General features: G+C 38.5%; 1 protein-coding gene across 4 annotated transcripts in view; it reads right to left on the bottom strand.

Moving 5' to 3' along the window:
- RAVER2 (ribonucleoprotein, PTB binding 2) overlaps positions 1-23067 on the bottom strand; it is a 111270-nt gene extending 88203 nt beyond the window's left edge. Inside the window, exon 1 of one of the 4 annotated variants that reach the window (XM_073234075.1) lies at positions 22666-23067. In XM_073234075.1, the coding sequence (XP_073090176.1) occupies positions 22666-22905 (240 nt within the window). In that variant the 5' untranslated portion in view covers positions 22906-23067. The remainder of the gene's footprint in view (positions 1-22665) is intronic. The other 3 variants (XM_037024381.2, XM_037024379.2, XM_037024380.2) reach the window with 3 other exon arrangements.
- Positions 23068-27636: the final 4569 nt, after the last annotated feature.

Here is a 27636-nt window from a genome sequence, read left to right as displayed (position 1 = left end):
AAGTCTGACCACTGCTGGGCTGATTGGATCAAGCTTATAGGCAGGGTGCAGGCAAGTACCTCTGGGCTGAGCTGTCAGCAAGGGGCAAGGAGTGTTTGGGGATGGCTGCTGTGAGCACCCAACCAGCTGGGCTGAGGGAGGGCTGGGGAAGTGTTATCTGCCTGCACTTTCTCCTGTGTAGAGAGCTCCATTCCATTCCCACCCCTCTGGCACCCTTCCCACTGCTGGTAAATATTTCAAGCTGCTGCCTCCGTATTTGGGTCTTACTGGGACCTATGGAGTGTGCTGTCTTTCACAAGCAGCAGGAGTCTCAGCTCCCAGAATGCTTCAACTCTCCCTGGTGTCCAGTCCTGATAATCACCAAAGCCTGATGCAATGTGGTCTTGTGTTCCCAGAGCAGATTTCCAGGGCCAGGTATGCAGTGTTTTTGAGCACTTATTCCCTCACCACTCTGTTTCTCTCCCTGTTGCTTGTGGGCTACAATGGGGGGGAGGGCTTGGGTCCCAACTGGTTGTGGCTCTGTCACTTCACCCTTCTCTGTGTGGTTTCTTCTTCACCAGGTGTAGGTGGTCTGTTCTGCAGTCAGGCTTACTTGTATTTGTTGTAGTTGCTTCCTTGGTGTGTGTGTGGGAGGAGGTTTCTGCCTTGCCTTTTTACTCTACCATCTTTTTTCAACAACCCTCCATTTATTATTAAAGCTGGACAGAAATCTCCTGTATCCCAGTTGGAATTCAAGAAGAGATGAAACAAAAGGTTCTGTTTGTTTGCATTGGTTAGTGTGTGTCACTGGATGGAATTCATAATCCTTCAATATTTGTTCCTTTACTAACTCATCTCACCACTTTCCCTGATAGCTGGAGTTTGTCACTAGGTAAGTATCCCCAAACAGTATGTTGTTTTATTTCTAAGCTTTTTGATAATGGTATTATGCCATTTTAAGTAATATGTGCCTTGATATTTTTAGTAAATACTATGTTTTGAAAATTCACTCATGCTCCATGTGGCTCATTTATTTAATCACTACTTCAGTTAAGCACTACTGTGTGATATTCCATTCTGTGACTACAGTATGATTTATGTATCCATTTTTCTGTCAATGAATATTTGCTTTGTTTCCAGGTTGTTTGGCTATTTATATTTATTTTAAAAACTACTACCACTATTTTCTGAATTTCAAGTGTTTTCTGGTGTTCATGTGCAAAAGTTTCTGAAGGCATGAAATCCCTGGGATGTACAGACAATAATTATCATCTTTATGTGAAACTGCCAACTTGTTTACTGGAATGGGTGTACCAATTTACATTTACATCACTGTATGTGGGTCATGCAGACCTGTATCCTTACAGTGCTTGGTGTTATCAGATACCTAAGTTTTGTCAATTTTGTGGCCATAAATCTGTACCTCATTGTGATCTCAATTTGCATCCCTTTGATTAATAAGAATGGACTGACATTGTGATGGTTAGTTTTATGTGTCAACTTGGCTATAGTAACCAGTTATTTAATCAAACAGTTATCTAGGTGTTTCTGTGAAGGTCTTTTGTAGATGTGGTTAATGTCTACAGTTTACTCTAAGTAAAGACCACCATAGACAATGTGAGTGGGCCTCTTCCAATCAGCTGAACACATTAAGACCAAAAACTGAGATTTCCTGGAGAAGAAATCCTGCCTGAACACTGTAGCACTAATACCTGCCTGAGTTTCTACCGTGCTGGTATGCCTTACAGATTATGGGCTTGTCAGCCTCCACAATGAATGAATCAATCAATCAATTCATCACTCTACACACACATGTATATAAGTATACATTAATATAAACATTATAATCTTTCTGAAGTACAAACTAAAAAGCTTCTGCACAGTTAAGGAAACCATAAACAAACAAAAAAAGTGATATACCTGGAGAAGGAAAAAAGATGGTGAAATAGGAAGGCAAAGTATAAACCTCCTCCCCCCCATGCACTAAAGAAGCTACTATAGCAAATACAACTAACCCTGAAAATGACCTGAAGACTGCAGAACAGACCATCTAGACCTGGGGAAGAAGAGAAGACCACACACAGAAGGGTAAAGTGGTAAGCACACTCAAATGGGACCCAAGCCCTTCTCCCATCACAGCCCACAAGCAGGAGGGTGAGGAATAGAGTGGGAAGGAAAAAGTGCTCAGGAACTCTGCACACCTGGCCCTGGAGATCTGCTCTGGGAACACAAGTCAACACTGCATTGGGTTTTGGTAATTAACAGGCCCGGACACCACAGAGCGTTGGAACACTCTGGGAGGCTAAGACAGACTCCTTTTGCTTGTGGAACACAGGCATACTCCACCAGTCCTGCTGAGACACAAAACAAAGGCTACAGTTTGAAAGATTTAGCAGCAGCTGGAAGGGTGCCAGAGGGCAAAAATTTGATGGCATGCTCTCTGGAGGTGAAAGGACAGGTAGATGACCCTTCCCCAGCCCTCACTCAACCCAACTGGTTGGGCACTTGCAGGAACCCCAACTGCTCCAATCTCCTTGCTGGCAGCTCAGCTTGGACGTTCTTCCTTATGCACCTGCCCACCCAGCCTGCTCAGCCCAGGAGCATCAGACTTTGCTGCATGGCAGACACAGGGAGACTGCTTCCTGGCAGGCAGAGGGATGCTTTCCCAGTTTTCCTGGCCCTCAGCCCAACTGGGTAGGCATCTGAGGGAGACAGCCCTGAGTGCTCCTTCCATCTCGTCGGCAGCCATGCCTGCCACTGCTATACACCTGCCCCACCCACACTTTAGCACAGTAGAGCCACCAGTGCTGCAGGGAAGGCAGAGGGTGGCCCAACCCACAATGACCCCAGCAGAAGCTCTGCTGCTTGACTCACTAAGGGCCAGCTGAGGCAAGCTGCCATCCGTGATGGACTGAGATAGACCACGGCAGGCAGGCAGACACTGCCTGCCTATAGCCCACCAACAGCAACTGGGGATCCATCACAAAGGAGAACTAGGCACTGGTGAGCAAAGTCTTGAGCTTCTGGGCACAACAGGGTGGTGCTTCTTCACAAAGCCATTACTCTCTAGACCAGGAAGCATAGCTGATCTATCTAACACAATGTTAGAAACCAAGAAATCCAGAAACCCAAACAAAACGAGGGAGAGGAACATGTTCCAAACAAAAGTACAGAACAGGACACCAGAAAGAAAACTAAATGAAATGAAGATCACCAATTTTTTTCATAAATATTTCAAAGTAACAGTTATAAGTGTGCTCAAGATCTGCATAAAAAGTACTGACAATCTCAGGGAGAATTTCAACAGAGATAGAAGAGTTTAAAAAGAACCACTCAAGGCTGAAGACTACAGTAACTGAAATGAAATATACTATGGAGTGAACAAATAACACATTACTATAAGGACACAGTCAATGAGATGGAAATTATAACACAATGAAGCTGATGAACAGAAAGGAAAAAGAATGTTTAGGAATCAAAGAATGATAAGAGAATTGTGTGACCAATTCAAACAAAACACTATTTGCATAGTAGTACCAGAAAGAGAATAGAGAGACAAAGGAGTAGAAAGTCTCTTTGAAGACACAATTGCTGAAAACTTTGCCAATATCAGGAAAGAGACACCCAGGTACTGGAAGCACAGAGAGCCCCTAACAAAAGGAACCGCAGAAGACAATACTAAGACATACAATGATTAAAAAGACAAAGATTAAGGATTAGGAGAGGTTATTGAAAGCAGCCAGAAAGAAAAAAAAATTACTTATAAGGTAAATCCCATCAGGCTATCAGATTTCTCAGCAAAAATGTTACAAACCAGAAGGGAGTGAAATATTTAATGTATAGAAACAGAAGGCCCTTCCACCAAGAATTTTCTACCCAGCAAGACTATCATTCAAATTTGAGTTACAGAATAAAAATTTCCCAGATAAAGAAACCTGAGGGAATTCACCATCACTAGGCCAGCATTACAGGATATGTTAAAGGGACTTTTGTAGATGGTAATGTACTTAAGCCTAAGTAGTTTTCACCAGTGAAAACAAACCCACTGTAAAGGTAGTAAACCAATTACTTATAAGCAAGTATGAAATTAAAACAAAAGTAGTAAAACCTACATGGCTAACACCAAAAGGATAAACAGACAAATGTTATATTCATATGACAAAGTGGATTAACTAGAGGTTCATAAATTAATATATATCCATCTCAAAAACATAATGCTGACCTAAGAAAGCTAATTACAAAGTATGAAATACAGAATATGTTTAAAAAATGTTTTGAAATTAATAAATTTGGGATTCAAGGGGAAAAACTGACTGGGGAGCCAAGAGAAGAAGCAAATCTATAAAAGCCCATTAAAAGCAAATCTATAAAAGCCCACTAAAACAACAGATAAAATCCTCAGTAAAGACAGTATCAATGACATTTTATATACTTAAAAAAAAGTAGTAAAACCAACTATACACAAAATCAGTCAAGGGATACACACACAAAAAAAATGCAGATTATGAGATCTAACACATGAAGTGGATAATGAGGAAGAAGAAAAAAAAGATATACTTTTAGATTATGTTCAAGATAGAGTGATCATCAACTTCATATAGACTATTATATACTTAGGAAACTATCCATGAACCTTATGGTAACCACCAACCTAAAGCCTGTAATAGATACACAGAAAATTAAAGAAAAGAAACCCAATCACAAAACTAAAGAAAACCATCAAATAACAAGAGAAAAGTATAAGAGAGGGAGAAAGGAACTGAAAGGAACCAACCACAAAACAACCGGAAAACAATTAATAAAATCGCAATAAGTACATAAATCAATACCTTAAATACAAGTGGACTAAATGCACCAATCAAAAGACATAAGGTGGCAGAATGGATAAAAAAACAAAACCTATCTATATGCTGCCTACAAGGAACTCACTTCACACCTAAGGACATGCAGAGACTGAATGTGAAGGGATGGAAAAAGATATTTCATACAAATAAAACAGAGAAAAAAGGAGCAGCAATACTTATATTAGACAAAATAAACTTCAAAACAAAGTTATGAGACAAATTACATAATGATAAAGAGATCAGTCCAATGTGAGGATATATCATAAATACCTATGCATCCAACAAACGAGAACCTCATAATGTAAAACAAATAATAACAGAACTAAAGGGGGATGCAACTCATTGGGACTTGAACATGCAACAATGGACAGATCATCCAGACAGAAATAAGGAAACAGAGGTGAACGACACATTAGACAGATTGAGCTAACATATATAAACAGAACATCCCACCCAAAAGCAGAATACACGTTTTTCTCAAGTGTACATGGAACATTCCCCAGAACTGATTACACTAGGCTACAAAAAGGGCCTCATTAAATTAAAAAAGAGTGAAATTGTATCACGCAACTTTTCAGACCACAATGGTATGAAACTAGAATTACATGATGAAAACAAAAACCCCATAAATACATGGAGGCTAAACATACTTCTAAATAATCAATGGATAAATGAACAAATTAAAACAGAAATCAAGCAATACATGAAGACAAAAACAAAAATACAACAGTCCAAAATTTATGGGACACCACAAAAGCACTTCCAAGAAAGAAGTACATAGCAATACAAGAGCAAGCCAAGATTGTTTTTAAGAAACAAGAACAATCCCAAACAAGCAGTCTAAAGTTACAATTAAAGAAACTAGAAAAAAAGAAAGAATAAATGAAACCCAAAGTTAGTAAAAGGATGGACAAAATAAAGACCAGAGCAGAAATAAATAGAGTAGAGAAGAATAAAACAGTAAAAAAAAAAAATCAATGACACTACAACTGGTTCTTTGAGAAGATAAAATAAACAAACCTCTAGTCCAACTTATCAAGACAAAAAGAGTATACAAATAAACAAAATCAGAAATGAAAAGGACTAGTCACAATGGATACCACAGAAATGCAAAGAATTATTGGAGAATTGTACATAAATTATATGCCAATTAATTGGACAACCTAAAGCAAATGGACAAATTCCTAGAAAAGCACAACTTTTCAAGAATGGCCCAGGAAGAAACAGAAGATCTGAACAGCCAGTTACCAGCAATGAAATTGAATTGGTAATAAAATAATTCTCAACAAACGTAAGTCCACGTCCAAATGGGTTCACAGCTGAATTCTACCAAAAATGTAAGAGCTAATACCCATCCCTCTTAAAATATTCCAAAAAGTAAAAGAGGAGGGAGGCCAGCATCACTCTAATAACAAAAGTAGACAAAGACACTATAAAAAAAAAGAAAATTATACACAAATATCCATGATGAACATAGGTGCAAAATCCTCAACAAAATATTTGCAAACTGAATTCAAAAGTACCTCAAAAGGATCATCCATCATGACCATGTGGGATTTATCCCAGGGTGGTGAGGATGGCACAACATTCATAAATCAAACAATGTGATACACCACAATAAGATAAAGAAGGATAAAAACCATATGATCATCTAAGTAGATGCTGAAAAAGCATTTGACAAAATTCAACATCCATTCATGATAAAAACTCTCAACAAAATGGATATAAAGCATACATATCTCAACATAATAAAGGCCATATATGATAAGCCCACAGCTAACATCATCCTTAATGGTGAAAAGCTGAAAGCTTTTCCTCTAAGATCAGGAACAAAACAAGAATGTCCGCTCTCACCACTTTTATTCAGCATAGTACTGGAGGTCCTAGCCACAGCAATCAGACAACATAAAGAAATTACAGGCATCCAAATTGGTAAGGAAGAATTTAAACTGTCACTTTGGAGACATAATATTATACATAGAAAACCCTAGACATGCTGCCAAAAAACTATTAGAATTAATAACTGAATTCAGCAAAGTTGCAGGATACAAAATACCCAGAAATCTTTTGCATTCCTATATAGTAACAATAAATTAGCACAAAGAGAAATCAGAAAAACAACTCCTTTTACAACGGCATCAAAAAGAATAACAATACCTATGAATAAACCTAACTAACGAGGTGAAAGACCTATACTATGAAAACTACAAGAGAAATTAAAGAAGACAATAAAAAATGGAAATCTATCCCATACTCATGGATAGGAAGAATTAATATTGTTAAAATGGCAATCCTGCCCAAAACAATTTACATATTCAATACAATTTCTATTGAAATACAAACAGCAGTTTTCAATGAACTAGAACAGATAGTTCTAAAATTCAAATGGAACCAAAGACCCTAAATAGCCAAAGCAATCTTGAGAAAGAATAAAGCTGGGGGTATTACCCTCCCTGACTTCAAGCTATACTACAAAGCTACAGTAATCAAAGTAATATGGCAAAAGAACATACCCATAGATCAGTGAAACAGAACCCAGATATAAACCCATGTCAATTAACATATGATGAAAGAGCCATGAATATACAATGGAGAAAAGACAGCCTTTTCAAAAACTGGTGCTGAGAAAACTGGACAGCTACATGTAAGAGAATGAAACTGGATTACTGCCTAACTCCATACACAAAAGTAAATTTAAAATGGATCAAGGACCTATACGACATGAAACAAACTCTTAGATAGAAACACAGGCAAAAATCTATTGAATATAAGTATGAACAATTTTTTCCTGGACACATCTCCTCAGGGAAGGGGAACAAAATAAAAAATAAATAAGTGGGACTACATCAAACTAAAAAGCTTCTGTACAGCAAAGGACACCTCAGAAGAACAAAAAGGCAACCTACAGTATGGGAGAATGTATTTGTAAATGATTTATTTCATAAGGGGTTAAAAACCAAAATATATAGAGCTTATATGTCTCAACACCAAAAAATATATATATATATATCAATTGAGAAATTAGGTGGAGGACCTGAACAGATGCTTCTCCAAAGAAGAAATACAGATGGACAAGAGGCATATGAAAAGTTGGTCCACATTGCTAATCATAAGGAAAATGAAAATTAAACCACAATGAGATGTTACCTCACACCAGTTAGAATGGCCACCATTCAAAAGACAAGGAATAACAAGTGTTGGGAAGGATGTGGAGAATAAGGAGTCCTCCTACACTGTTGGTGGGAAATATAAACTGGTATAGCCACTGTAGAAAACAGGATGGAGGTTCCTCAAAAAATTAAAAATTGAAATACCATTCAACACAGCAATTCCACTTCTAGGAATTTACCTGACAGTACAGGGATCATAGTCAATAATAATGTAAAAATTTTGTAAGTAATAGATGGTAACTAAACATACAGTGGCGAGCATTTTGTCATATATGTGAATGTCGAATCACTATGTTGTACACCTGAAACCAATATAATGTCAACTAACAACTGATACGGGCATCTTTGCATGTTTACCATTTGTTTCCTCTTCTGAAAAACATTTAGTCATCTCTATTGCATATTTTTCTATTGTTTTTGTCTTTTCTTCTGTTGACTTGTAGTTGTTTTTTTAATGTATTCTGTATACTAATCCTTTGGGATTCAGTTGGGAACTGTATTACAAATCTATTTCCTCTAATATGTGGTTTGTCATTTCATTTATGTCACCTCTTCGGGTAAAAAGTTTTTCATTTTAATGAAACCCAGTTTATTAATCTTCTCCTTTCAAAATTATGCTTTTTGTGCCTTAAGAAATCCTGTCTTAGTCAAAGTCTTTTTAAGTTTTCCCAGTAATTTTTAAGTTTTCCTTTTATTTATCAGTTTTTAGTCAGTTTGGAGTTTAGTCAGTTGGAGTTAGCCCTATTATTTTAGCCAATTTCCAGAACAATCTTGGATAGAAGTGACTCTGCTATTGCTGATAATATCAGGGGGGAAGTTTCCAACAGTTTACCATTGAATATGCTTGCTTTTGGTTTTTATAGGTAATCTTTAAGTTTGAGGATGTTCTATTTCTATATATTATGAGCTTTTATTTAAATCAGTGTTAAATTTTATCAAATGATTTTCTTCATCCACTGAAACTACTGAAGTCTCATTTTCAGGCCAGTGATCTCCAAATTCTTATTTCCACCATAGATTTCTCTCCTAGGCTCGTTCCAAATGCATATATGCTATTGCTTGCCTGGCACCTCATTTGAATGTTCCACATCAAATAATACTTTTGGCTCAATGCAGGTCTATCATATAATACCTTTTGTGGTATTAGCTGAGTAAATGTGGTGTCAATTTTAACTTGGCTAAATTTTTAACAGCTTTCAATGCAGCTGTTCTGGGGAAAGTTCATTTGAATACCAATTTTTTTGACAGGGGACTATTTTGACTTGGCCTAAAAAATAAAATTAACAAGCTTTCAGCTTTTCCATTAGCAGCATAATAATAATAATTTACTGAGTGCTTACTTTATCCCAGCAACTTTATAAACATTACCTCATTTAATCGTAACACCAGGTTGGAGTTTATTACCCAGATTTTAAAGATGAGGACACTGAGGCCTTGAAAAGGTAAGTGACTTGCACAGACAGTATGTGATGATCTGGGATTCAAACCCAGATCAACAGACTGTACAGCAAACACAATGAACTAAACTAGATTGTATTGTTAGCATCACTAACACAAAAATAAAATCTATGAAATATTCATTCCCATCATATTCCTAAAGCTTCCTGTGTCATTGACCTCAGAATAGGGATCAGGTTTGTTTGAGAAATAAAAACAAAAACAACATAATTTAACTTTTGACAGCTAGAAATTTGATTTCATCATTCTATTTCTTTCAATAGATCCTTATTTCCCTCAAAATAAAATCCAAACTCTGTAACAGGGCTTCAAACTTTTGATCATCTGGTCCTGTGTAATGCGCCAGCCTTTATATCGAAGCATTACTCTCTCAAACTCATGCCTAAACCACAGTGAGGCCATGCTTTTTGTCTTTAGGATTCACATAAGCAAAAATCACTCTTTGTCATGTAACATAGCAATTAGACATGTGAAACTTTGTCATATTGACACTCTCATGAATTGAAAATCTTGGGGGGCCACGTTTAGAATTCTGCCTACCACAACTACTACTAACAATAGATATTACTTGCCATACACTGACATGTACTTTACACATGAAATATTTAATAACTCAGGTTTCAGAACTCAGGTAGGGAAGATGAATCTGCAAAGGAGGAAAACCCAGCACAGAGTGTCAGAACTCAGGCAAGGTGAGGAGTCCTAGCCAGAGGAACATCCCAGCACAGGAGGAGAGCCAATGGTGCATGAGGTGGGCATCTGCATGGGGGAGGAGGCAGCCATCTGCAGTGATGATGACATATTGGTTACATAAAGGGGAACTGTTCAAATAAGCAAATGTCTTTAGGATAACAAACACCAGGATTCCTACACTCCGGGAAAGGAGTAACAACCATGGAATGGAGAAAACTAAAATGAACTCAATGGTGTTAGATTACAATGTGATGTATCAGTGTGAACTACTTTTGATTGATTGGTAAATATGTATAATATTTTAATTTATATATTCCCTAGCTCCGTCTACTAAGAGGACCTAATAGCAGAGACCTCTCAATGGCAATGAGTACATCTACTTCCAGGATCTTGGCTTCTTAATAGCATTTTCCCCTAAAAAAAAACCCAGGTACTTTAATAGTCATTGAGGGCTGCCTTAACTAAACATCACACACTGGGTGGCCTAAACAACACAATCTTCATTTCTGGAGGCTACAATTCCAAGAAAAAAGTTCTAGCTGATTTGGTTTCTCGTGAGGGCTCTCTTCCTTGCTTCTAGATGGCCACCTTCTCACTATGTCCTCACATGGCCTTTCTTCAGTGCTTGCACACATGATGGGGGTGGTGAGGTGAGGGACACAGCAGAGTGCAAGCTCTCTGGTGTCTTTTCCCATCAAGATTAATCCTATCAGATCAGGGCCCTACTCTATGGCCTCATTTAACTTTAATTACTTCCATAGAGCCCCATCTTCAGATACAGCCACCCTAGAGGTTAGACTTCTATATAAGAATTTGGGCAAACACAAACATTCAGTCCATAACTTTCACGAAATGGCTCATTCCAGGGCTGGAGCACAGAATGTACAAAATAAGCTACAACATCATTTTGTGTCAAAAACAATGGAAATGCTGAATTACCAGGATATATGAAAAGGACATAGAACCCTTCTTTCAAGTGTGCACTAAATCAGTTACTTGTTTCCAAAGAACAGTGAATGTGAAACTGTCTTTACAGAGGAGTGAAGCAGCAGACACCACCTTAAGTAAGTGATCAAGATTAACATCACCAGTGGTAAATCATGTTGATATCATATATTCCCTGAAATGTGATCAGATGTGTACTTCATCTCAGTGGAATTCTTCCCCAAATACCCTAACCCTAGCCTCTCATGATAAAACCATCATACTAACTCAAATTGAGGCACATTCTAAAGATATCATATCAAAACTGTCAAAATCATGGAAAACAAAGAAAGACTGAGAAACTGGTACACAATGAAAGTAAGGGGACAAGATGATTAAATGCAATGTGGCACCCCTATGTTTATTGCTGCATTATTTACAATAGCTACGATACAGAAGTAACCTAAATGTTCATCAATAGATGAATGGATAAAGAAGATGTGGTACTCACACAACAGAATATTATTCAGCCACAAAAAGAAAAGAAATCCTGCCATTTGCAACAACATGGCTGGATCTAGAGGCTATTATGCTCAGTGAAATAAGCCACCCAGAGAAAGACAAGTACCAAATGATTTCACTCATACGTGGAGCATACAAACAAAGAAAAAACTGAAGGAACAAAACAGCAGCAGAATCACAGAACCCAAGAATGGACTAACAGTTACCAAAGGGAAAGGGACTGGGGAGGATCGGTGGGAAGGGAGGGATGAGGGGGGAAGAAAGGGGCCATTAAGATTAGCATGTATAATGTGGGGGGAGGCACGGGGAAGGCTGTGCAACACAAAGAAGACAAGTAGTGATTCTACAGCATCTTACTACACTGATGGACAGTGACTATAATGGGGTTTGTGGGGAGGCCTTGGTGAAGCGGGAGTCTAGTAAACATAATGTTCCTCATGTAACTGTAGATTAATGATATCAAAAAAAAAAAAATCAGGCAAACCCAACTTGAAGGACATTTGACAAAGCAGCTGGCCTGTAATCTGCAAAAAAGGTCAAGGATGCATAAGTCAAGGAAAGACAGCATTTACTCCAGACAGAAGAGGACTAAAGAAACACAAGTACAATACATGATTCTGAACTGAACCTTTCACTGTAAACATTACTGGGACAACTGGCAAAATGTAAACATCTTCTGAGGATTAAATGGCAGTTGTTTTGACTTGGATGGTAGTAATCTGGTTACGCTGGAGAATGTCCAAATCTGTTTACAGGAAACACACAGTAAAGCACTCAAGATGATGAAGCATCAGGTTGGTACTGTTAAAAAAGAAACAGGCCCCAAATGGCGTCATGTGCCACCACTCCCCAAACCCAGCAAACTAAAATTTACAGTTTCAACCTATCCCAGGGCTGTGAAATTTTTAATAATCAATCTGAAATTTCCTGATCAGCCCTAGTGAGGTAATCTGCACGATAAAAGCCCTGCCCTTGCCTTCCCCTCAGAAGAATGTCCAGCCTGCAACAATCTTTTCTTTTGCTAATAACTTCCTTGCTCCACCCTTCTCCCTATAAAAACCTTCCATTTTTTTAGGATTCCTTTGCATATGTCTCTACCTGTTAGATGGGATGTTGTCCAGTTCATGAATTGCTTAATAAAGCCAGTTAGATTTTCACATTTATTCAGCTGAATTCTACTTTTTAACAGTTTTCACTTTCAAAGTTCAGGGGAAAAAGTTCTTTGTACTGCTGTAGCTCCAGGAGTAAGGGAGTTCCCTGCTTAGGGCAAGTTCCCTATGAATCAGCTGAAACCAAAAGACGACAAGAGGAAGGGCAGGTTGGGAGAAAGGTGTTTTACTGCTCACAGCTCACTGGGGTTTGCTAACCAGCCTCCCAACCCCCACCCTGTCACCCACAGCCATGCATTCCTCCAATCCCCAACTCCCAAGGAGGAACTTTATGGGCGGGCCACTGGTGACTGGCTGGCACCAGACCAATTACACACCAGGAATGGAAGGGAGGAGAGAAATGGCTGCCACCCTCCACCCCCCTACCCTGCTGGACCAGAGGCTCTACCATGGTAAACATCCACTGGTATGCAAACAGGCCAAGGCCAGGCGGGAAATTCTGGGGGAAACTTCCATTTACCCCACAGCTGTACTTAACAACTTTTCTGTAAGTTTGAGATTATTTCAAAATTTAACCTTTCCTCAATTAATGCGTTCTTGTTTATTGCCATTACTTCTACTCTAGATCAGGCTCCATAAAACACTCAAGGTATAAAGTAAGAGAAATGGAGACTAATCTGGAATCAAAAACAAGCACTTAAACCTGAGGGTAATAGAAGAGCCAAAGTCCAGAAAATAAATGGGAACTAAAAGCAGATAATCACTACAGTGGATTGAGGAAAGATATAAAAATCAATTGCCTGGAGCAAAACGGGTAGGGTGGGGCTGGGTAGGAGATGGTGGCAATAAGAGATGCTCAGATTCAACTAATTCTAATACAATTTTGGCAGTCAGGTGGTAACAGGTTTAACAGAAAGCTTCACCAAAAATGTACAAGCATAAAGAAGTAAGTTCACAAATCTAAGATGGTAAAACATAAATGTAAGGAGGAAAATTTTCCTCTACCATTGACGGTTTTTCTAGTTGGTCTAAGAATCAAATTGATATGAGCCAGATTAACAAAAAAAAATAAAGTTTAATCATATATATACATACACACAGACATGGGATTGCAAAGACAATCAGAGAAAATAAGATATATACTTCATACTGGACTAAGGAGAATGGGTAAAGTAATGGACTTCAAAAGGAAAGGGAAGCAATTCACAGCAACATGAAAGAGTAAATGTTTGGTAAACAGAAGTTTGCTGGACCACACAGAAACAATCGGACATAGGAATTTTAACAAATAGACTTTGCTAAATTCTTTCCTATGGCCCTAGTTCATATTACAATGTAATTATACCTGGTGATAGCTCTCTTCCTGGAGCAGGTCCTCGATCTGAATTTTTTTATTGTAGTTGGGGGAAGGCCAAAGTTTGAGCCTTTTGGGCCTTGACTATTTTCAGCTCAGACATAATCTTCATGCTAAAGTGGCACATTTGGGGGCAGTCTGCCCTTGGCCCCTACATAAGCCCAAAATTAAGCTAAATGCCTAGAAAACAAGTTTAGGGACTCACAAATCTAAAAAGTTCCTTTTTTCCTAGCAATTAACACTTACTATGAAAAACACTGGACAACACAATGGGCAATAGTCTTCCCATGTTTTAAAGAGAAACATTCTTTGTGTCAATCTTTGATTTTAATAAATGTTATTAGGTATTAATAACAAATTATATTACTGTGTGTTATTACACTGGGGGACATATTACACTGTAATTCCTTGTAAACCTCTTAAGAAAAAACGTTTTCAGCATCCACTCTGTGTTAGGCATAGTACCTAAAGTGTCAGTTACATGGTGACCAGAGAACAATGAACTTTTACATCAAACATGAAGTGACACAGCCGACTGTTTTAGAAAGAAAATTAAGATGCTTGATTAATATTCTTGCCTAGATGATCATCCACATATGCATAAACGTGGCGCACAACAGTTTATGATGAAAATTCTCAAGAACTACCTTTGGATTTGCTCAACTGGTCCATACTCAGGTGGAGTCCTGAAGACATGATCAAAGCTACTTTGGTCTGGAAAGGCACTTCTCAGCCTGGCTCTACTATCTTCTAGTGAAATCATGAGTAAATGACAAGAGATCCATAATCCCTTAAAATTCCCCACAAATTCTGGTGTGCCTATGAATATTAGCACTTTCCTGGAGAGAGGGTCTGTAGCTTTCTACTTACTCTAGCACGTGAACAGTTGACTGACTGAATAATTATAAGTGAACAGAGTAATTTCACTGGCAAAACAGCTAACAGTCTTAAAATGCAAAATTTGTTGATCTTACAAACCAATCTTGAGAGTTTGCCATGTGTCAGACATACGGAAGTAAAGTATTTTAGAAGAAAATAGGCAGATAGTCCCCTTCTAGTTTAAATTTCCTGTGGAACAATGTCAGTTTCCAGATTAAACACTGGTGATACAAAGGTAAATACTACATGATCCCTGTTTTTGAAACACAATACGGTTTGTGTGGAGGGGAATTCCAACTATGATTAAGTGTAGGATATGATAGGAGTTTAAGAATCAAACAGACATCAGTTCTTCGGCACTCTATCACTAAATAGCTGAATGACCTTTGGCATATGGCTTGACATTCACTTTTCATCTGTTTCCCTATCAATAAAGTAGGAACATAGTCTGATCAAGCCTTGAAATGAGGATCAAATGTAATGCAAACAAAATACAACAGTACAGTGCCTGGCAATAGCAGGCACCAATAAACCAAGGTTGTTACTATTACATTTATAGATATCCAGAGGAAAGAGAAATTTGTTTCCACCGAGGGATTACTGGGAAATCTCAACTAGACAACCATACTCAATTGTCAGTGCCACATTTTAAAGATACAATGACAAAGTGGTAGTGGTGGGCACTCCGGGAAAACAAAGTAAGACAGGGAGGAAACTTGGCCTGATGTCCTAAAAACTAGTGGTTTAAAGGAACTGAAGTTACAAATTTAAAAACATAATCCCATAAATTCCCTATATTACTAAAGAAGAGACACTGGATCAAGAAAAAAAATTTCAGGGAAGTAAGTTTTATATGTTCAATATAAATAGGACAATTATAATAGAAAGCTGTCTGAAGATGGAGTTGGACACCTTACAAAGCAGTATAAAGTTGTTAAAAGTGTGCTGGAACTTACATGTGAGGACTGTAAATTGGACTTATATATTAAGAAATTATATGTAACTTCTTACATATAATTTCTTATATGTTTCTATTGGGCTCTTCCAATACTGAGATTTTTATGTTTTCTATTAAAATTCTACATGAGTTAGGATATTATTGATACTATAAGACCCAACTTCAAATAATGAAACAATAAAAGGAATTCAGTGGCTTGCATAACGAAATGGACAGAATCCAGATATAGTTTGAGCAGGGCTCCAGCTCGCTTCCCTATTTTTTTATTTTTGTGCAAGTCAGTCCTCCATTGGATATCTGCTCTGTCCTCAGACTGTTAGCTGCAAGCAGGGTGATATGTCTCCTGCACTCATATCCAGTAGGAAGAAAGAGAATCACCTTAATATGCAAACAGAAGTTCTAAGGCTGAAACAAGCACTATGGCCAACGGACTACCACAGACTGACAGGCTGGGCCCAGCTTATTGCCCATCCTTTAACCAACTGCAATAGCAATAGGAAGAGTCCTGGTTTGTTAGTTTATGCAACCCCTAGAGATGAGGATAAAAATCAAACCCACTCTGACTATATAGTTGCTAAATAATAAGGGAGGGAGGGGTGAATCCTCAAAGGAAAATCTGGGAGAAGAAAGGAGACTATGTGGGCCAACAGCATCAGGGGCTCAGCAAAAAACAGATGGCACATTTAAAAACTAAGTAATTGGGAAGATTTTTTTAAAGAGCCTATCTATAAAGGCTTAAAGAAAACCTATGTTTCAACCGTTTCCTATAAGCCCTAGGCCTAAGGAGGCCAGAAGAATGATTATGACAACCCAGGGAGCTGAGCTGAGGGAAAGTGTCCCTGGAACCGTGACCTTTGGAAGAGGAAAGAGCCAACCCCAGGTGACCTGGCAGAGAGGAAGCTGTGTGAATAAATGCGCCAATCTGTCTCTCCTCTGTCCTTTGATTTCCCACTGGTGGCTCTGGCAAAATGCAACCAAATTCAGAGGATGAGAGAGCCCTGTTAGTGCAATCCATGTGACAAGAAAGGCTCCCAGGGCACAGAGCAGGTGAGAGGGGTGGAGGGAGATCTGGAGGGACAAATGGAAGATACGTAGTACAGCAACCAAGGACAATCCTCTGCAGATAATCCTGAGGCAAAATACATAATACAGAGAGTGTTTCAGGTGGTCTGACCTTCCCATTTCTCACTTATCACCCCTCTCAGCGCACACTATCCCCTTAAAGTAATTGCCTCTTAAGGCAAACAAAATATAAACAGAGCCAGAGTTTCTGATAAGCAATCACAGTATCATAGAACCTTTAAATTCATGGATAATTTTGTTTTCTCTATTTACATTTTGACATTCCTTCATTTGCCTGAGCTAAATACAGCTAACCATAAAATCTTTTGCCCACAGATAAGAAATTGTCTCTGGAAGCCCCTAAGGGTCACTGGCTATATAAGGTAGGGAAGATAAGTGCAAATGGAAGAATCAAAAGACAAAATTTGGGGGGTTAGTCAGCGGTCCCGTTTTGTGGCAACAGCTTTCCATCAGAGTTGATTTCACTTAATGCGTCCTTGATCCTCTGAATCTTGTTAACTTTAACAGCAATTCTCTTAAATACAGCTATTTCTTGAGCCTCTAACATATGACACAGGTGCATCTATCAATGATTTGAAGTGGGAAAGTCTCTGCTCCTGCAAAAAGCTGGTAGTTATTGCACTATTTAGAATATTCTTACACTTCAGAAGCATTGTAGCTTAAACAGATGTTAAAATGCTAACTGGCAAGACTATATACCATCTACCATACTCTTTGTATGGGAAAACATGTTGTATATCCAAAAAATAATTTATAAGCTTAACTGACTCAATTAGGAAATGCTCTATAAATCACCTGAAACTTCTTTGGACTGCTTGTTAACACCCAGCATTGTGATGCTAACCACAAAGTACTCCTCTTCTCAAATGTGTGTTCAGAGGAGAGAACAAGCATTGCTGAAACTTTTCAAGAATTTCAGCCAAGACTAGAAACCTACCGAGCCAGTGGTGTCCCAGAAATCTAGAAGTATATTTCTTTAGCAGCCTTCAGTGTCCTTGTTACACTGGGAATCCAATAATAAAGTACACAGAAAAGTAGAACTGATAATTCTTACTATGTTAGTTAAGAAAATGTAACACATAACTTGTAAGTGGTATAAAGTATACCAAGAAAAGTAACTTCTGAAAGTAAGCAAAATGGCATTCTCAATAAGGAAAAGAATACTTTCAAAATGCAAAAACATCCCAGTATTGTTGGGAAAAAGTGGTGAATAATAGCACTACTTTTTAAAAAGGCAATGATTACCGAATATAGTGTTAAAGAAAATAATATATATTTTTACATCCCACGGTTAAAGAACACAAAGAGAATTCTATTGGTTTTTGATGAATATGAAAGAAAAATGGCAATAAGTAACTTTCAAAAAGAAACTTAACCAGAGTTTCCTACATTTGGTGGTTTGTTATTCTAAAAAGTGCCTAGTTGACAATACCATGCTTTCAAATGGGCTTCTGTGAATTAACCATCAAGCTTCTCAATTAACTACTATAATAGAGTACTTTGAAAGGCAAGTTAATAATAACCAATGTGAAACAATAGAATGTTTCTTCTGTTACTGATCTTTGGCTGTAAGCCCTGCAACACTCACATTTTCCTTCTAATTACAAAATAAAATCTTTCTGATTTTAAAATAAAAACAAAAACAAAGCCCATGTACACATACAAACATGTAAGAAAAAATGAGTGAACTCCAACAGTACAGGAAATGAATGCCACTGTTTCCTCCATTTTGAAACCCCAATAACAATGCTACTGAAACAGAATCAGGCTAACCATAAAATATATACAACCACTATTAATTAAGTCATTACCTTAACTAATCAAAATTCTAAATTCAGAGTTGCAAAAGACTTTTCAGACACATACACACACAATGGCTATACTGAATAAGAACAAGTGTTCACAACATTGTTACTATTCACTGTAATTATAATTATTATAAATATTATTCATAAGTTAATCACTGTAATTACATTCCTAAACACGAATATTCAAAGACATAACCATAAATATCTAAATCACAGTGGCATGAAGTACTTCAGAATTTAGGTAGCTTGATAAAACTAGCGTATTACCCAATGTAGGACTCATAAGAAATGAGACTGGAAAGTGTAGCCAGAAGCCAAGACACAAAAAGCCTAGAATCTTTTAGATTTCCATCCTATCATGTCATGCTTTTCAAAATGAGGTCTGAGTATTCCATGACAATAAAAGGTGCATGAAAAATCATAGGATAAATATGGCACATCTTCCATTAAGTGTCAAATTCATGGGGCAAAAAAAAACAGGAGTGGAGTTAAACAAGTTTAAGTCACTGTTTTTATATTAAATCCAATTTTACTAGAACATAAAGTTAATGAATTTTTCAGACAGAACATGAGCTCCAAAGCAATTTCACTCTTTCAGGAAGCTAATTCAGGCTCGCTATTCCTTACAGTTTGAGGAAAAGAAGCAAGATGAAGGACAATTTGAGAAAAAGTTTGAGAGGTGGTGTTGGGAATGTGGCACTAAATTTTTTTTTGTAAGTAGGAGAGTAATGTGATCACATCAGATTTGTCCTTTGGGAAGCTCTCTCCAGGGAAGTCGTAAGCAATAGCAGAATGGGCTAAAACATAAAAGGACAGTAATGCAGATAGGTGACAAACTGAAAAGTTGTAACAATCTTGTTCAAGAGATGAAAAGGACATGAACCCGAGTTGGAGCTATGAAACCCCAGAGGGCTAAGAGGGTTTTGAGGACACATAGGAGGCTGGCCAGACATTGCCTGACTAACCACACAGTAACTATTCAGTGAGACAGCTATTGAAAACTTGAAGTAAAGTTGTTCATTCTTTTTTAAAGCTAGTATTTCTGTAAGGTGTTTGGTATATGCACCTTTAAAAGATTCCACTTAAAAATAATACTTTCAGTGTGCCTTCCAATTACAGGAAGAACAAAGTAGTGAAATGCTATAGTAAATCTGTTTTACCAAAAATTAAACAAAATTTGAGTAAGATTTATGAAAACTATAGTTAATAAAGGAACTAACCATGTTTTCAAAATGTTAAGAAAAATTACTGCACTCTAGTTACCAACATAGCTTTTCTAGAGACATAATTACACAGTTTGAGAACTAGTTAGGAATGGATTTGGTCTTTAATGTGATATTCTAGCGTAAGTGAAGGAATAAACAGACTCTTCCAGAAAAAAAGAATGAGAATATTTAAAATATCTGATTACATAATTACTAAACAAAAAGTAAATTTTTTAAAAACCATTGTTTGACATTTCAAAAGGAATAAATACATAGTTTAGCCAGATGATACCTGCTAAAAGGCACAAAATAAAACTTAAACTTTCATTAAGATGCCAGTAAAATGCAGCCATTAACAACAGACATTAAAATTGTTAAGGGAAAGAAAAGAAAATACAAAAGATCCTTCCACAATATATTCTTGAAAATATTATAACTTGAGAAAAAGTAGATGAAGTAAATGTTAACCTTATGGAACAAATAAAACTAGCAATTTTCAATCTAAATTATTTAAAGTCTTTTAACTGCTTTTCAAACAGCATACATTAGTCTATTCTACTTATTTGTTTAACAGAGACCACTGCCAGCTATGATCGTAATCCAAAAACTAGCAAAGATGCAAGTATGGAAAATGATAGAAAAAACAAAACACTACTCAAACAAATGTTATCTGTAATCAAAGATTGATCTGTTTAGATTTTAAAACTATGTATCAGAAATATTAAAAACATTGTAGAAATCATTACCGAAAAAAATAAATGGTAGGACACGTTTAGAAACTAGTCTTTTAGGTCCTAAAAAAAAGCTTTTAGATGAAACTCTTCAGCTCTCAAAAAACATGGCATAAGAATAACATAAAAATTTAAGACACTTCACTTGGCAGCAAAAGACTCATCTAGACATATAGATCTTATACCAATTTTATTTGATAGTTTATGCTTGATACCTTAAAGAAAAACTAAGCTTTTGGCTAAACATAAATTCATAACAGAAAAAAAGAATCTCAGAAATACAAATTATAAATTTTCATTATGGGTAATTCTCATAAAATCTCTCTCCATCAGTAACACCAGGTAATTAAAACTGTTCCTTTTATTAGCTCTGCTGGTATGTTTTTTCATGTCTCCTGAGAAGGTAAATGAGAAAGATACCGACAGCAAAGCAAGAACAGACAGAATTGTCTGAAAAATTTTGGTTCTAAATATTTTTAGAATTATTGTAAGAAATTGTGATGACAAAGACAGTTGACATTATACAAAGGAAATCAAGACTCTTGTCCAAGATTATCTACAAACGGAGATGCTATTTTTTCTTTCTTTCTTTTTTTTTTTTTTTTTATCCACCTGCCTCTTCTAGGCTGTCCATATGCATTGGGTAGGGGAAAACTGCTTCTACAAAACTAGTTCATTGCAAGTATCCTTATGGGTAGCATCACAAAACATTACCTGACAGATGGGAAGTGGACAATGATGGAAAGAACAATGATGGAAAGAGTTTTTTTAGATTGCTTTTTGAAACAAAATGTTCCCTCAAGCATATGTTTTACAAGGTTATGTGCTCACATTTATTGTGAGTGACGGTGTAAGGTCTTATTACATAGTAATAAGGTGCTGGTCTCATTATGGGTTTTATGGGAGAACTTCTCTGCAATTATCAATAGCTAGTCCACTTGCAATTCCATACATACTATTTCAGGGGAAACTACATGAATGGCCGGCCCAAACTACCTGCAACTGTCCAGAACAGCCCAGACATCAATGCAAAATACATAAATTCAAGACATGTGAAATACACATGAAATAGTCCTAAATTTAGAATGAACACCTAAATAAAAATAAATGAATATCTAGACAATAAAGAAACCCTGAAGAATAAAAAATGATCTACTTCCCCCTTTTGCTCTTCTATTTTTTCGCTTTCCTACAATGAGCATGTAACTTTGGCAATCAAAGAAAAAAAAAGTTAAATACATGCAGAGCCTCTAATCTTAATCCAACAGTTAATCTGGATCAAAGACACAAAGTAGCCGATCTTTAAACCTCCTCAGAGTTACTGGAGTAACAAATCCTCCAGGGCTTGGCATGGCTGAAGGTGGCCGCAGGGCTCCCCAAAGCTCGGTGGTAATGTATCCGGCGCCTTGGCAAACTGAGGGACAGAGTTGTACCACACAAACTTCATCAAGTGCTTCAGAAACAGCGAAACTCACTCCCAGCTCTCCCGTGACCCCGCCCCCCATGGCGCACTGAAGCCCGGAGGACCCCAGGCCGGACCCGTTGCCGCTCAGGATGCTCGCGAAGACCTGGCCCCCGGCCAAACTGCGCGCCACAGCTCACCTCCGTCTCCTTCCCCTGCGACTCCCCGACTCCCCGACTCCTTCCCGCAAACACACCCTCGAGCCACAGGGGAGAGAAAGAGCGGCCGGGCTTAGAGGCAGCCGCCCCCGATTCCCGTGACCTTGGGCAAACCGCTCCGCTCTCAGAGCCTCAGTTTCCTAATCTGCCATCCTCGCAGGGTGACCGCAGGCTCAGAAACCCCGGGGGCTTTGCAAATTCACCTAACTCTGCACCCACACCTCCTCCCCTCGGCTCCGGGCAGTCCCACCGCCTCGGGGGCAGCTCCTTTCCGGGGCGCTGCCCCGTTGCCCCCGGGACGCGCCGCCTCGCAGTCCGGTCCCCGTACCTGGCAGTTGCTGTCCTGGGGCAGGTTTTTCACTAGGATTTTCCTGCGATTGCTGAGCTCCCGGCGCATCCGCTGCAGCCGCGCGGCGACCTCCTCGGGATGCAGCGCGGCGGGCGCGAGATCCCCGGCGTCCTCGCGCGCCTCGGCGGAGGGGCACGGCCCGCGTCGCCCCGACTCCGGCCCTGCCGCGCCGCCCCGGCCCGCGCCCCCCTCGCCGCCGCCGCCCGCTGCCGCCGCCATCTTCCCGGCGCCCCGCGGTTGCGGGCTCCTCCGGAGGCTCGAGGGGAAGCGGAGAGAGAAAGCGGGAGGAGGCCCGGGCGGGGGCGAGGCGGGCAGAGGCCGCAGAGCGGGCCCAGCCACGGGGAGGGGAGCGGGGAGGCGGCGCCGCAGCCGGGGGGCGGGCGGGGAGGAAACCTGAGCGCCGAGGCGGAGCCCGAGAACCACCTCGCGGGAGCCGCCCCCTCGGGCCCCCGGCCCCGCGCTCGGGCGGCGCCCACCCCTCCCGCCCGCCGGCGGCGGCGGCGGCCCCGGAGCCGCCACGCGGACACCTGTGAGGCGGGCGGCGCCCCCTCCCTGCAGGGCCTGAGAAGTGGGGCTCTGGGGACGCGGCCCCGCGGCGGCCGCTCCCGGGGGACCCGAGTCCCAGGCGCCTGAACCCGTGCGGCCTCCCCACGTGACGCCGCGGCGGTCTCCGGGCGCCCCTCGAAGTTCCCGCGCTGGGGTGGTTCGGGGGCGGCAGACGCGACTGAAGGCTCCCCAGACCCCGGGAGGTGCCTTGGAGGCTCCGGACGGTAACCCTTCTGCTGTGCTCAAGATGTGCGTATTTGGCAAAAAAAAGTTTGAATTTACAATAAAAAATAAAATTTAAGGAGTCCAAAGAAATATTCTGGAGGAAATTTTCAATATTTGGAAAAACCTGGTCGCCACGTATTTTCTGAGCTGTGTAGAAGAAGCCCTTTACGGGTCCCCTCCATCCCTGTTGTACAATTCCTAAAATGTAAAACCTGGATGGCTGCAAATACATCATATAAAGCGATGCTGAAACAGACTAAAATGGAAGAGCAGCTATGGCAGAAGGCTGAAGGATAATACTACTTGCAACTTGGAGTTACACTGTGGAACTATACTTGGTCAAGATGATGGTACAGATAAAACTGGCCACAGCTCAAATGACTATCAGCAGAGAGGACCGTGCATCCTAAGTGTGTAACATGCAAATATGCTCTAAAAAAAAAAAAAACCCCAAAAAATAGTATCATTTTAAATGATTCTGCAGTACATCCATGTTCAGTGCTGCACTGTTCTCAACAGCCAAATGGTGGAAATAAACCAAATGTCCGTCTACCAATGAGCAGAGGAGCAAATTCTAGTATATACACACAAGGGAATATTATTCAGACATAAAAGAAATAAAGTACGGTTACAAGGCAGATGAACCCCCAAAATAGTATGCTAATAAGCCAAATACAAAAGGTCATATATTGTAGGATTCCATTTATAAAAAATATTCATGCATCCGTGGATGTTTTGCTGCCCTTGTCTAGGTTGGATTAATACTTAGTCTATAGGCACACACCTGATCATCTACATTTGCCCTCTTACAGCACTAAACTATGTTTTCTACCTTTATCTTGCATCTACCTACCACTTCAGCATTTTATTAAAAATAATAATAATAATAATAAGGGAGAAATGTGGGATTCACATATAAATCAAGTATAAAAATCAAATGAATAATCATATTTGACCTGATTGTTTATAGTTCGTGATGCGTGATCAAAACCAAAAGTTTCTGTGATATGACTGCCCTTGTACTGTTCACCATGTAAAAACTTACTCACTATGTAAGAACTTGTTCACCATGTAAGAACTTGTTCATTATGCTTCAGAAGATTGGAGACTGTTGAGAATTAGTCTTGGGGTTGATTAACGATTGTGCATTGAGTCCCCTATACAGAATTTATTGTTGTTAACAACCATTTGATCAATAAATATGAGAGATGCCCTCTCAAAAAAAAAATATTCAAAGTAAATCCAAAGAGAACACAGATTGGTGATTACCACGATTGAGGGAGGAGGAATGGGAAACAACTGCTTAATGTAAATAAGTTTCCTTTTGGGGTGAGGAAAATGTTTTGGAACTAGACAAAAGTGCCAATTGACCACTGAATTGAATGTGTTAAATAGTTGCTGAATTTTTCACTGTAAAATGGTTCATTATGGGAATTTCACTTCATAAAAAGATTTGAAAAATAATATTCTGCAGTTTATAGCTTTGTTACCAGCTTTTTACAGGCTCCCTATAGAACCTCTTTCTATGCCAGTATGATTGAATATCATTATTTTTCATAGCTGCATATTGTTCTACTGTAAGAATTACCATAGTTCACATCATTAATCTCCTATTGTTAGGTATTTTTAATCTATTGTAAACAGTGCTGAGATTAATATCCATGTACCTATATTAGCAGATTCTTAATTTTTCCATAAAGAACAAGAAGCAAAATTTCTTCATAAAAGAATACAAAGATTTTATATATATTATATCCTATCTGCCTTCCCTCAGTTGTCTCTATCACAAACATCGTTTCAAAGTGCTCATTTCCTTGCTTGCATCCATGAAAGTCTGATATCAAAATACTTTGTTTTAAATTTTATTCCCTTGATTTAAAAAGGTATGAATTTTAAATTCCAACAAAACTGTTCTGTAGGCTGAGAGATTTTGAGAAGTATATTCTTTAAAGTGGGCAAGAAGCATGAAAATAGCCTTAGTATATGCTTTGACTTGGAGTCACTCATCAAGTTTCAGAACACTTACTTATCTAAATGAGCACTGTCTTCTTGACAAACATTTATTGAATGTCTCTCATATGCTAGACAATATTAAGTCCCTAGAATATAAAAATAATAAAATAAGGTTTCTATGATAGGGGTTCAGTCTCATTGGGAGAAAATTATACAATAATTATAATTAAATGGCACACATGCAAACAAGTGTTCGGAGTAGCCCTGGAAAACTGATCTGACTCTAATTTTAGTGATGTTGCCTTTGCTGAATATATATTTCAAACCGCTTTTTTGGTATTGACTTCAGAATCTACAGCAAATTCTTCTGCATAGTTTCTGTGGTAGTGAATATTCATCGCTTAGAGAAGAGTTTGACTTTTGGAAATAATTAAATGTTATTTGAAGCCAAGTCTGCCGAATGAATCAGGTGTTGATTGTGCTCTTGGGATTATGATGATGTAATTGGGGTTTTGGGCCCCAAGAGGGGCATGATTACAATGTAATCAAGTTATTAAACCAATTTTACTAAGTGGCTACTTGGACTTGATCCCATTCCTTGAACAATATTACTGTGTGTTGTAGGGTGGTAGCTTTCAAACTTTTGACCCAATCCAGTAGGAAATAAATATACCATAGTGGGAAACATATGCCATATTGGGAAATATGTTTTATATCACAAACCAGGTAAACACATGCATACAGCTGAAACAAAGATTTCACAAAACAATATACTCTTACCTGATGCAGCACATTCTAGTGTTTTTTATTAGATTCTATTCCATTTTTTTAAATCACTGGGGTAATACACTAAATTGATTCCGTATGTCACTAATGAGTCATTGCTCACATTCTGATAAACATTGCTCTAGGTTTCAAATCAACTATCTTTACTACTTTGGCTCAACTGTTTTCAAGGAATTCAGAGAAGTAATAAAAATTTGTTAACTGAACTGATAATCTGACATTGCCACGTAAAATAAATGGATGGCAACTACAAAGATTTGGAAATGCTACTATAATTCCAAAGAGTTCCTTTCATTTCAGGTTTTAGCCTGACTTGAAATAGCAGCTTCTGCAGCAAACGAAGGGAACATTCTAATTTGAACCTGATGTTAAGTATAATTATCAAGCTACAACATATTTGCCAATATGCACAGGTAATTATCATGACCTATATAATTACATTGTTCTGAAAACATGATCCATGTGCTCACTTTTGCCCTTATTTTTAAAAACACGTGTTATTTTGGTGTATTTTTAAAGTCTGTAATAGAGAAAATGGAGTTTAATAAGTCTCAGTTTATAGTATAATAGTAATAACAGCCTCTTGCATCCAAACAATCTTTTGCTTATATATTATGATAATATGATGAAAACAAGTATGCGAAAAGGCCCTGTAAACTGGAAGAATGATAGACTTCTAGTTATTTATTTATTTAGTGATAGATATTGAATGCCTACAATGTATCCGATACTACACAACATACCACATTTTATTGATTTTTATTCAGAAATGGCCTTTTGCCTGGGGAAAGTAATTGCCATTCAGTAATTGCAAATTTGGCATGATAAATACTATGAATAAAGTAGTCTTAATAACACAGGGGGGTGTTTGATTTGGACGAAGAGGAAGATATCAAGCTGGGTCTTGAAGAACAAGTAGGAGTTTTCCAGATGACAAGGGGCAAGGATTGAAACGGAACAGAAAGAGACCCAGAAGCATCAGAGACAGGCATATCCATGAAATAGTAAGTTTGGTGTTAATGTAGTGTGTTCTTCTTTGGGAAGAGTGACAGGAAATAACTGAGAAAGGTAGCAAATGTCATTCCATTTTAAGAAGTTGATTCCGTTTTAAGTCAATGCTTTAGTATGGCCTACAAGCCAATCCTCTAGAGAAAAGGAGTTTCAGAGGCTCTTAGGCAAGGAAAGGACATGATCAGATTTAATTTTTTAAAAAATGATTCTGATAACACCAGAGAGAATGAAATTAGAAGGTCCTACGTCAGGGAGACCAGTTAGAAATCTTTTGAAACAAAGTGAAAACACCGGAGGGCTTCTACTGGAGTAGTATACACAATAACAAGTGTAGAAAGGCTTTCATAGCTTCCCAAAGTTTGTATTCCCTGTTTCTTTTTTTCTCCGTATTATTTTATTTTTAATTATAATTAATTAATTATAATCACT

Source organism: Manis javanica, chromosome 4 (genome assembly GCF_040802235.1).
Source record: "Manis javanica isolate MJ-LG chromosome 4, MJ_LKY, whole genome shotgun sequence".
NCBI classification, from domain to species: Eukaryota; Metazoa; Chordata; class Mammalia; order Pholidota; family Manidae; genus Manis; species Manis javanica.
The sequence above is the reverse complement of the archived record's forward strand: the minus strand, read 5'-3'. Positions and strand labels throughout refer to the sequence as shown.